The sequence below is a fragment of the Trichosurus vulpecula genome, chromosome 4 (assembly GCF_011100635.1).
Source record: "Trichosurus vulpecula isolate mTriVul1 chromosome 4, mTriVul1.pri, whole genome shotgun sequence".
NCBI classification, from domain to species: domain Eukaryota; kingdom Metazoa; phylum Chordata; class Mammalia; order Diprotodontia; family Phalangeridae; genus Trichosurus; species Trichosurus vulpecula.
In genome coordinates, this window is record NC_050576.1 from 430,513,986 (window position 1) to 430,525,625 (window position 11,640).

Consider the following 11,640-nt stretch of genomic DNA (forward strand, 5'->3'; position numbering starts at 1 on the left):
GCATCTCTGAGATTCAGGCCTCAGAGTGTTGGTCGTTCTGTGGGTCACCTCCATCTCTCCCTTTGTTCTCTGTGTGCAGAACCCTCTGAGTATAGCACATTCTTAGCATCTCGCCCAGATGCTATGGAGGTCAAGGCCATCCAGACCATCTGTGACCTCTGTCTACAGTACAAGTAAGTGGGAGAATGCAATCACCTCATAGCAGAGACTTGTGGGTCTCACACAGCAATGGGATGGGAAGGCAAAGTAGGAAGGTTGTTATTCAATGACACATTCAAGGCTCACTGGCTCTGCCCTCTGTATGGACAGTATTTGTTGTACTTAGGGCACCACACAAGGTTAAATTGGCCTGAATGGTGTCCTTCATGCATGATGCTTCATCTCTGATCTCTGTGCTTTTGCCCTGGCTCTGTCCCATGCCTGGACTGCCCTTTTGCCATCACCTTTACCTTTTAAAATCTCTGACTTCCTTCAGTATTTAGCCCAAACATCACCTTCTGGAGGAGGCCTTTTCTCGTCCCCCTTCCCCCAAGTTGGTAATGCTTCCCTGCTATGGTTACCTTCCATTTACTCTAAATGCATCACGTGTGTGTGTGTGTGTGTGTGTGTGTGTGTGTGTGTGTGTGTAGGAAGATAAATGTAGATATAGATATAGACATGTGTGTTAAGTTCCCCATTAGGTCGTAAGTTCCAAGAATTTATTAACGGTGGTGTGTCCAGAGGAAGACAACCAGTATATTAAAACGTCTTGAGTGTAGACCATATGAGGACTGGATGAAAAAAGTTGAGATGTTCAGTCTGGGAAAGAGAAGCCTCAGGGGGAACATGGTAGTCGTCTTTAATATTTGAAGGACACTTACTTGGAAGAAAGACTCTACTTGTCTTTCTTGCCCCAGACAACTAGACCAGGATCAAGGGACAGAAGGTACAAAGAGCCAGAGTTCAATCATCTGCAAGGAAAGGCTTCAAACGATCTGAGCCATCCTGAATCAGAACAGGTAACCCTAGAAGGTAGTGAGTTCTCCCCTGCTAGAAGTCTTCAGGCAGAGGCTGAATGCCCTCAGGATTGCTATAGGAGACATTCTTGTTTGGACATGACTCAGATGAGATAGATGCTAAGTTCCCTTCCACTACTGAGGTCCTAGGATTCTCTGATTCTTATGACACCCCAAGCCCACTTCTCTTGGCTTCCTGTCCATGCTTATCCATAAGCTGGCCTGGTTTTGTTCTGAAGGGTCAGGGTGGCCCAGGGGAGGCCTTGGAGTCTGACAACAGCTATAGCTGCAGCTGTGGCTGGGTGGCTATAAGACCAAAACATTTCTTTGGAATGAGGGTTTGCCTGTCTGGGCTGGGGAACAGTGGATCAGGCCCATACCATTCCCCAGGGAGCTGTTCCCAGCTCCAGGATGGAGCATGACTGTGGAGTCAGTCACATAAGGCATAAAGAATCCAATGTCCAATGTCCAATCAGAGACCTCCCTCCCAATGGAGTCATTTTGGAGCAGTTTACAATGAGCATTCTGGGAGGATGGCAGGTAGAGTGTCCCACTGTCTTCCTTTTCTTCTCCTGTCCCAGGCCAAAAAAGGAAACAGAAGAAAGAAATGGACAAACTGGGAATGAGCCTCAGTTTAACAAATCTGACCCTACCCTCAATAACATCAGAAAACGAATGCACAGGCTCATAGACTTAGAACTCGGAGGGTCATTAGAAATATTGAGTCCAGTCGCCCCACTTTACAGATAAAGACACTGAGATTAAGTGATTTGTCAAAGGCAGCCCAGGTCCTAGATGGCAGAGTTGGGATTGGAAAGCCAATCCTTGTACTCCAAGGCCATGTCAATTCCATTGCTTTGCGAAACATCACTGGTTCAGTTCATCAGTTCAACAAAATAATTGATATGATTGATCAACCAATCAACCAGCATTTGTTAAACACCCACTTGTGCAATCCTTCCAGAATTACCTCCAGCTTGCCCCATCAATATCTTGTTTTACATAGTTATTCTGCTCTTCTCTGCCCTGCTTTGCATCCTTGGGGCTTCGCACAATGGCCCATAGTAGGTGCCTAATAGATGCCTGGACTTGGCTTGTCACGCACCGTCCTAGGCACTGGAGATGCAAAGACATAAGTGAAAATAGTCCCTGCTCCTCATGGAGCATGGTGGAGATGGCACAGAGACAAGGTCTCTGTGAGAGATGACACAGACCCTGCTCCCAGGAAACATGTAACGTAATGGCATTATAGGGGACAGGAGAAAATGTGTTAAACCCTCTTTCCCTTTGCTAATAGGGTGAGATGCCATATTGTTCACCTCTCCAGTGCACAAGCCCTGCCAATCATCAGGGAGGCCAGGAGGAAGGGTGCACCCCTCACCGTGGAGACCACCCATCACTATCTCTCCTTGGCTGCTAAGTATGTGCCCCGTGGTGGCACCCAGTACAAGTGCTGTCCCCCAATCAGGAGTCAGAAGAATCAGGTGACTTGTGGAGAGCTACGGGCAGGGGGAGGGATGGGGAGAGGGACCAGAACTCCTTGACCAAGGCAAGGCAATCCCTTTTCTTCAGCTTAGAGCCTTACAAAGTTGCCTAGACCCTGTAGAGGCAAAGAAGTCTTTCTCTAGGCTCACATAGCCAGTGTCTGCCAGAGACAGCACTTGAACCCAGGATTTCCTGCATCTCTATCCACTACACACCACACTGACTCTCTTTCCCTAAGGGTTCACAGCATTATATTAATGCCTTTTCTCATACAGAATGTTCGTTTCCCTGATAAATCCTACTTCATCATCTTTGCCTCTGCCTCAATCCTGGTAGCTAGTATGTCATCGATGAAATGAGATAACTTGCGGAAAGTACTTTGCAAACCCTTGAGCACTGTAAAAATGCTAGAGATTCATCTGCTTTTCCTTGAGTGGTTTAACATTTATCCAATTGTCTAACAGGGACCTTCTCCCTCACAAGTGGCCCCTGACTTTATCGAGCTCTCCAGGCAGTGTGGCCGTGTTTAGGAGGTCCTTATTCCAGTGAGGGATGAATCTTGTTGAAAAGAATCCAAAGAATATCCATGTTGAGGATAGAAACCGGGACAAGAAGTTAACTCTTTCTAGCCTGGAAAGCAGCACACCTTCTTGCCGCTTCCTGAGAGGTACCAAGAAGCCCAGGACAAGTCACCCCTTAGGAAGCCTGACCATGGCTTGTCTTTCCCTCTCAGGATCAGCTGTGGATGGCCTTACAGGAGGGAGACATTGACCTGGTCATCTCAGATCACTCGCCCTGCACAGAAGACCTGAAGAACTTAGAAAGTGGTGACTTCCTGCAGGCGTGGGGCGGCATCTCCTCCTTGCAGCTTGGTAAGAGTCCTCAGGAAGGGGCTCTCCTTGTAAGAAGCCGGGTGGAAGCCTGCCTTGCAGTGGACAGTGGAGAGAGTGTTGACCTTGGGGTCAGCAAGGTCTGAGTTTGGATTCTGCCTCCAATACTTCCTCGCAGTGTGAGCCAGACACGGCACTTCATCTCTTACAGACCCAGCTGCCTCCTCTATAAAAGTGGACACGAGGAAAGCACAGGAGGTTGTTGTGAGAATTAAACGAAGCCACACGAGCAAAGTGCTTTGCAAACCTCCAGTCTGGAAATGCGTGGTGCCGCGGTTACCGTTACTGTTGCCGTTGTTATGATCCTTATTTTTCTACAGCTTTGGGGATTCTTGCTCAGGTGTGGGATGGACTAGGCAGCCTTTCCACAGCACAAAGCTTTGCATACAGTAAGCGCTTAATGAATGCTTCATTCATTCATTTCAACTTGGAATCCTCTGACTGAATGTCATTTCAAGTCCTTTACATTTGTCCCTCACTATCCCCCAAATTCTTTTTCCCCCTTCTGGCTACTTCACTCACTGCCCTCTTTACCAAAGCAACTTTCCTTTTCTACAGTTTGACGCCTCGGGGTGGGTCTAATCTGCTGCTGCTATATGGAGTCATTCTGGGAATTGCTCAGACTCTTGGATGGGCATTGAAAAGTTAGGCTTCTAGTCCTGGCTTTGGGAGGAGGTAGCCAGCGGATCTTAGGCAGACCCCAGTCCACCTCAGAGAGAGCCCTCAGCTGGCAGCCAGAGATGGGGGTCCAAGGCTCCTCTGATCTGCTGCTGGCTAGGCACATGACCTTGTCCCTATCAATCTCCTTCTTTAGGCATCCCTCAGTTCACTCCCATGTAAAATGAGGCATTTGGACTCCATGATCAAGTGCCTGAGTGAAGGTTTCACATGTTATCCTAGGGAGCCATCGATGATTTTTGTGTAGAGGACAAGGAGGAGACATGGTTAAATCTGATTTTTAGGAATGCCAACTTGGCAGCTGTTGAGGGTGAACTGCAAAGAGCCCACTTGGGAGGCTATTGTTATATTCAGGTGATGAAGGCCTGAAGTGTGGGAGCCTAGGGTGGCTGTCTGAGTAGAGAGAAGCAGGCAAAGCAGGAGAGGCTGTGGAGGCAGAGCTGATAAGACCTGGCATGATTAGACATGGGTAAGGGGTGACTGTGCCTATTTTCCCACCTGTGAAATGGGCCTCCCATGTCTCTACAAAAGTGTGCACTGCAGAATGGGCTCTCCTTTTCCCAGAAGCCAGGCACCCCTCTTCCTTTTACATTGAGGCCTGTGTGCCTAGGTTTGACTGTGCACAGCTTTGGGCCTCCTGGCAGCCCTCTTCTGCTACCCAGGCCCTGTGACAGCAGCAGCCTGCACACATTGGCAAGTTGTCTCTGGCAATGCCCTGATGAAGCTCCCACCTTCCATTTTGTGGATTTGACAACTTCTGGGGAAACTATAAGGCAAAATGTCGCCCCAAGTGACATTTTCACAGCAGAAACCAGCAAAAAGCTTGACAATGAAATGGTGAAAGAGAAGGCTTAATTTTTCCATTCTCCTTCTGTGACCATGAACCATTAGCCCTCAGTGCCTCCCGGGGGTGCCCCTCTGCTCCCCACCCAAGATGGAACCCCTTCCTGACCTCCACATCCTACAATCCCAAGCTGCCTTCAAAGCAGCCATTGCTGAAGTTACCAGTAATTAGGCCCTTTTCCTGTGAAATAGCCTTCCATTATTTTGTATTCACTTGTTGTTTGCATGTTCCATTCCTCCTCCCTCCTTCCCAACTGAATGGAAGCTCTTGAGGGCAGCCAGCACTGAGCCCAGTGACAGCTCATAGTGGGTTCTTATTAAAGGTTTAACTGAGTCAGTCTGAGAAGGGAGATGCAAGCCTTCTTTTAACCAAGTGTGTTAGTCTCATGTTGTGTGTAGATTCAGCAGACACTCACACCCGTGATCCCTTCCCATCTGTGTGCAGGACTCCCACTTTTCTGGACCTCAGCACGACTCAGAGGGTTTTCCCTTCATGATGTGGTCAAACTTATGTGCAAGAATCCGGCCAAACTGAGTGGACTTGAAGCCCAGAAGGGGTCCTTGTGTCCAGGACAAGATGCCGACCTAGTGATCTGGGATCCAGATAAGGAGTTTGAGGTAAGTGAATACCACAAGATGTGCACACAGACATTCTAATCCAAGCTAGAGTGTCATGAGACTATGAGAAGGGTAGGAAAGACTATGGGAGTTCAAAGCACAGAACCCCTTGAAGGTCAGGTGGGAATAGGGGAGATCCTGAAAGTTGAGAGGTCACATGGAGGAAGCAGAATTGAAATTGGGCTTTAACGGACAGAACCTAGAGAGGAGGTCAATAAACTTATATTACTATAGGAATAAAATGTGTCAAAGCAGGCACATGGCAGAGGCCAGCCCCAGGTCTAGCCCTGCCCCATCCTCCTGGAGAGATGGGCTAGCACACTTCTGGCCATTATTTCTATGTTGTGATTCTATTCAAATCCAATTCAACAAACATTTCTTGAGTACTTTGTATGGAGTACTGTGCTAGGCCTGAGGAGGGAGTAGAAAAGCAGACATGGTCCCTTCCCTCAAGGAGTTTACATCCAGTGGGTGCACAAATGGCTCTTAACCACCTAGGTGATCCCATTGGTAGAAGTGGTGAAGCCAGAAGGAGGAGAAGGTCTGAGGGGGTAAAGACCATAAGTTCAGTTTTGATCAGGTTGAGTGCAGAGCGTTGGTGGGACATGTATAGAAGCTGTACAAGAAGCAGGGTGGAGGGGTCCTAGATTAGAGGAGAAAGCTCTGGACACTCACGTCCAACTGGGTCCTCCCTCCTTTGGCTCTGATGGGCTAAGGGTCATAATGTTTAAGGCTCCCTTCCCTTCCCCACCCACCCCCAAGGAAGGATGAGAGAATTAGGCAGATTAAATCATTAAGATGCGTGTTTTTTCATTTCAGGTCAATGAAAAAATGATTCAGCACAAAAACAAGGTATGGGGGGTTTTGTTGTCTCATTTGCACCACAGGGCTCCTGAGGGCAGACTGGAAAGGGGGTTTCCTACCCAGGGCACCGTGCCCTGGGTGCTAGTGGGCTCTGGAGGCTGCCTCTGTACACCTGGGAAGGGGAGGAGAGATTCCCCTCCAATTATCATAGAATCATAGGAAGTGACTCAGGAGGGTCTCTCACCATCATGTAAGGTCATGTTTGAAATATCTGAGATGGAGCCTAGAGTCTGAGCATTGGAAGGAACCTCTAGGACTGTCTAGCCCAATTTATACCTGAGCAAGAGTCCTTTGCATTCACACACACACACACACACACACACACACACACACACACACACACATCCTGGCCAAGAGTTCTCCAGCCTTTCCTTGAAGGTCTCCAGTGAGGGGAACTCCCCTGCCTCCCAAAGCAGCCTCTTCTACTCTGATAAAGCTCTAATCATTAAAAGTTGTTCTTCTGTCCAGCCAACATTGGCTTCTCATTAACTCCACCTTCTAGTCCTAATTCTACCCTCTGGGGCTAAATAGAATTGCTAGTCCCTTTTCCACACTCCACCAGCCCCAAGTCCTCCATTTTCCTAGCTAAATATCTCCAGTTTCTGCCCCCAATCCTCCTGTGCCATAGTCACCATTCTCCAGGCACCCTGCTCACCCTCCTCTCTCTAACCTTCCCAAACAGTGACACTCAGAAGTCCCCCCAACAATCTGGGGGGTCAGACCAGGGGCAGAGGGCATCTCCCCAGTTCTGGGCTCTTGGCCTCTCTTAATGAAGCCTCAGACAGTGTTCCATACCCTCTGCTATCGAGGCCCATAGTTCTCCTAGCTATCTTCGCTCTGAATCATCTATCTTCTCTCACCCTCCATTTCCATATCTGTGAATTGATTTTTTAAAATTCATCAGAACTATCCCAGTTGGCTCCTTCCTTAGAGAATTACTCTAAGGAACAAAGGGAAGGACTGACAGGAATCAGTCAGCAAGCATTTCTGAAGGGCTTGTTGTGTGCGGGTCACTGTTCTAAGGGTATGGATAGAAAGCTAACTATCCCTGCCCTCAGGGAGCCTACATTCTAACAGAAGTGCTGTCATAGTTCCATTCAGACCAACAGGAGCTATGAACATCCTGAACACTGAAGAGGAAAGGCCACCTCTTCCTTCTTGTCCAAGGTTTCCCCACATGTTTCACTGCTGACTCCAGTGTAGGGTAGGAGACTTCGAAGCAGGGATAGAGCCTAGAACTGGACTAGGCACCAGGACACCAGTTTCTAGTCCTTGCTCTGCTAACAATTGGTGCATGACCTTGGGCAAGTCACTGCCCTCTGTGAAGTTCTCTTCTTCTCTGAAAGAAGGAGGGTGGCGTAGATGACCCCTCTAAGAACTGTCCTCCTGAATGAGAGCTTGCTGGCAAACCTCCATGAGGGTGGCCTTTTCACAAGCATCTTGTTTCAATCACAGCTGACGCCCTATCTAGGCTTTCACCTTCATGGAGAGGTTTTTGCTACCATTGTCCACGGCAACCTGGTCTATCTGAATGGGGAGTTCTCACCAACACCACTCGGGAATCTGCTTCTGGTGCAAAATGACAGACCCAAGAAAAATAGCATCTCCTCCTCCTAGCAGTGTTCAGGCTCAGCTGAGGTGCCACCTCCTACAGGAAGCCTCTCCGGATGCCTCCTGCCTCACTCTCCACTGCCAATGTTACTTTGTACTTACCTTGTATATATTTTGACCTTAATTATCTATATACATGTCAGTCCCCACCCCTCACTCCCCAGGAGAATAAGCTCCCTGAGAGCAAACACTGTTTCATTTTTTCTTTCCATCATCTGTGGATACACTGTGGCGATTAATAAATGTTTATTGAAATGCATTGAATTGAATAGATAATAAAGCATAAATGTGACCATGACTCGACTTCTCAGCCGAGCTACGTAAACCTTGCCAGAAGAAAGACACATTTCAAGGTGAAGAGGAAAATGGTGTGACTAACTTGGTTAATTCCAAAACTCCCCAAAATGTCATCTGCTGGCTAGGGGCCATCTGGTGTGTATCATGTCCAAGCACTCTAGGCATGTTCAAGGGAACAATGAGTCACCACGGAGTGAGTTTATCTCTCTAGGTGACAGTTTCTAAGGCATAAGTCCCAGGATGCTGAGAAAGTTCCCTCTGCCTGTAATGATGCCTGTAATGCTGCAGCTAGAGATAAATTCCATTGGTTTTGTCTCCTAAAATTCATTGAGAAGGAGAATGCCTCAAGCATTTTAGGGAAGCAGCAAAGTACAAGGGAATGAAGGCTAGATTTGGAGTTAGAGGTTCTGGGGGTGAAACTCAGCCCAGCCATGTATTCCCAGGGTGACCTATGGCACTTTGGGCCTCAGTTTCTTCATCTGTAACATGAGGAGGTTGAACTAGATGACTTCTTAGGTCTCTCTGATTCATCTAGGTCCTTTCTAGCATGCTATGGCTCATTTTTCATTTATATTTAGTGTGAATGAGCTCATTGGCTTTTGTTGGGGATAGGTTTTTTTTTCAGTCATGATAAAGGTTTATTATGAAAACAGGCTGGTGGGAGTGGGGTGGGGGAAGGACTGGGACAAATGTGTACACACCCACACACGTCCTGGCCAGCCCGGGAAGAGGTAAGCTTAGGTGAAATAGCGTGGCTTCTTGACATTAATGCCATACATGCTGAGTGCAGGGGTCAGGTCTTCCACAGTCAGAGTATACTTTTGGTCTCTGCTCTTGCTCCTGGAGCTGCCTGAGGCAGTGCCCTTCATCTTGCAGTGTTGTAAAGCATCATTGGCAATGTCAGAGATGAACTTCTGGGCTACCAGGGAGATGAGCCAGACAATTCTGGGATCAGAGGCTTCAAAACCAGCACAGTTCAGGTAACAGCCAGTAACAGCATCTGGAATTGTGGGTGTGTAGTCTTCTAGTTGCATAAGGAAGTCCACCAGGGGTGTACTAGACACAACAGGCTTGACCTCTCCATTGGCAGCACCAGGTAACACATACACCCCATTAGACATGGCACCTTCAGGGGGGCCATACCCCCAGCTTCAGATACTGGGACCGAGACCCACCAGTCGGATGTGTCCCCCTGGCCAGGGCCAGGGCCTGCGCTTCCTGCGGGGCTGGCCTTGCTTTCGGCTCGGCGGAAGCTGGTGCCGGTGCTAGGGTTGGGGCCAGAGCAGGGGTGAGTGTGAGAGTCAGGGCCGGGCCCAGTGGGGCAAGGGCAGAGGGGTCCGCGCCACTGCCACTCATGGCACCGGGCAGGAGACGGGGAGTGGGATGGAACCTGAGACCGAGGACTAGGAGGACAGAACCTGGGGATAGGTTTTGACTGTAGAAGGAGAAGACAGTCAGAAGACAGGCTCCTGAAGGGAGGTAGTAAAGAGATGGCTCCTCTGTCTTGGGAATGGACTCGGCTGCTTTGCCATCTCGAAGCACCCAAGGCCTGTTGGTCCATTGTGACCATGAGTCGTGGAGTTGTTTCCAAGACGAGAGAGAACTGTCTGAGAAGCAGTGTGGTACAGAGGACAGAGATTTGGACTTCAGACCAGGAAGTCCTGGGTTCTTTCTGGTCTCACCTCACAGCTAGACTAGGTGTGTGACCCTGGACAAAGCTCTTACTTCTCAGTACTCTAAGCCACTCTCTGATATTATTAACTGTAGAAAAGGTGCTGTCATGCATTGGGTGGAGGGAGTTTGCTCTCCAGGGAGTTCCCATATGGGGAAAGCACAGGTGTAGTCTGTACTCATTTAGAATGCTACGGAAAGTGGGACTGGATGCTTCAGGGGACACTGAGTTCCCCATTGATGGAAAGATGCCAGTAGAAGTCAGGTGACCACTTGATGGAGATGCTATAGTCAGCATTCTTTAGTTAGGTCTGGCTTGGATTCAATGGTGGCCCCTCAGGTCATTCCCGACTCAAAGAGGGTGATTCTGGAAAATACTAAGTTCCAAATGCAAATTGGCCCACCCTGGCTGGACATTGGTGAATTGGCCCAAACGGGGCTATCTCTGAGAAAGGGGGAGGGAAAAGGGGAGGGAGAAGGAGGAGAATGAAGGGGGAAAGGATAAAAGGAAGGGAAAGGGAGAGGTGGGAAGGAGAAGAGAGGGAAGGAGGAAAGAAAGAAAGACTGTCATGGAACCAAAGAGTAGTGAAGTAAGCTTGGCAATACAAGAGCTAGAGATTTCAAAGAATGTTGCTTACATCATTACAAGGACATCATAGATAGATAGATAGATAGATAGATAGATAGATAGATAGATAGATAGATAGATGCTGTTCTTCTACAAGTGAAAACAAGAAAGAATTCTTCTTAGAGTTAGCTAAAAGGTGTCATAAGGCAAGAGTGATGGGTTTCCTGGGGTCAGGAGAAAACGAGTTCAAATCCAGCCTTAGACACTTACTAGCTGTGTGACCCTGGGCAAGTCACTAATCTCTTCCTGCCTCCATTTCCTCATCTCTAAAATGGGGATAATAACAGCATGTACCTTACAGGGGCATTGTGAGGATCAAATGAGATATTTGTAGAGCACTTACCACAGTCCTTGGCACATAGTAGGTGCTTAATAAATGTTGTTGCTTAATAAATGTGCCCTGCTCCTCCTCCCAACTTCATATCACCCCTTGGAGCTGTACAATGTTACAGAAGAGGAATCAAACATGTAGAAGGCAACTTCTGGTTTCCTTATAAAATCAAGGCAGGGTGTAGAGTAGTTGAGCCAAATTCGTGCTTTGAGAGGGGCCCAGGGGTTCTAGCCTTGTGTCGTGGCCCCCTCTGGCAGTCTGATGAAGCCTATGGACCCCCTCTCAGAATAATACTTTCTAATTTTGGTTGTTTAGTTGTTTCAGTAGAGTCCAACTCTTCCTGACCCCACCAGGGGTTTTCTTGGCAAAAATACTGGAGTGGTTTGCCATTTCCTTCTCTAGATCATTTTACAGATGGGGAAACTGAGGCAAACAAGGTGAAGTGACTTGCCCAGAGTCCCAGCTGTAAGTGCTTGAGGCCAGATTTGACCTCAGGAAGATCAGTCTTCCTGACTCCAGGCCCACTTTGTGCACTATGGCACCACCTAGCTGCCTTAGGCTTTTTAATGCATCAAACAAAATTCACAGGATTGCAAAGGAGACCACTTCTGTGGAACTACTGTTATCAAGATACTAAAGAAATGGGAAAGCAGGGACTTCCATGAGCTCCCCACCAGGTCCCTCCAAAAACCTATAAAAATGGCTCTGAACAAATTCTAGAACTGCAGA

The 11,640-nt window shown here is 48.1% G+C and overlaps 1 protein-coding gene and 1 pseudogene across 1 annotated transcript in view; one reads left to right on the forward strand and one right to left on the reverse strand.

Annotated features, from left to right (window-relative positions):
• Positions 1-8,282, forward strand: part of LOC118846301 (allantoinase, mitochondrial-like) — a 29,637-nt gene extending 21,355 nt beyond the window's left edge. The window contains exons 7-12 of the mRNA XM_036754673.1: positions 80-173; positions 2,293-2,479; positions 3,214-3,352; positions 5,337-5,509; positions 6,329-6,361; positions 7,829-8,282. Coding sequence (XP_036610568.1) covers positions 80-173; positions 2,293-2,479; positions 3,214-3,352; positions 5,337-5,509; positions 6,329-6,361; positions 7,829-7,990 — 788 coding nt within the window. The 3' untranslated portion in view covers positions 7,991-8,282. The remainder of the gene's footprint in view (positions 1-79; positions 174-2,292; positions 2,480-3,213; positions 3,353-5,336; positions 5,510-6,328; positions 6,362-7,828) is intronic.
• A 736-nt stretch (positions 8,283-9,018) lies between these two features.
• Positions 9,019-9,637, reverse strand: LOC118845313 (annotated as a pseudogene).
• Between the last annotated feature and the right edge of the window lie 2,003 nt (positions 9,638-11,640).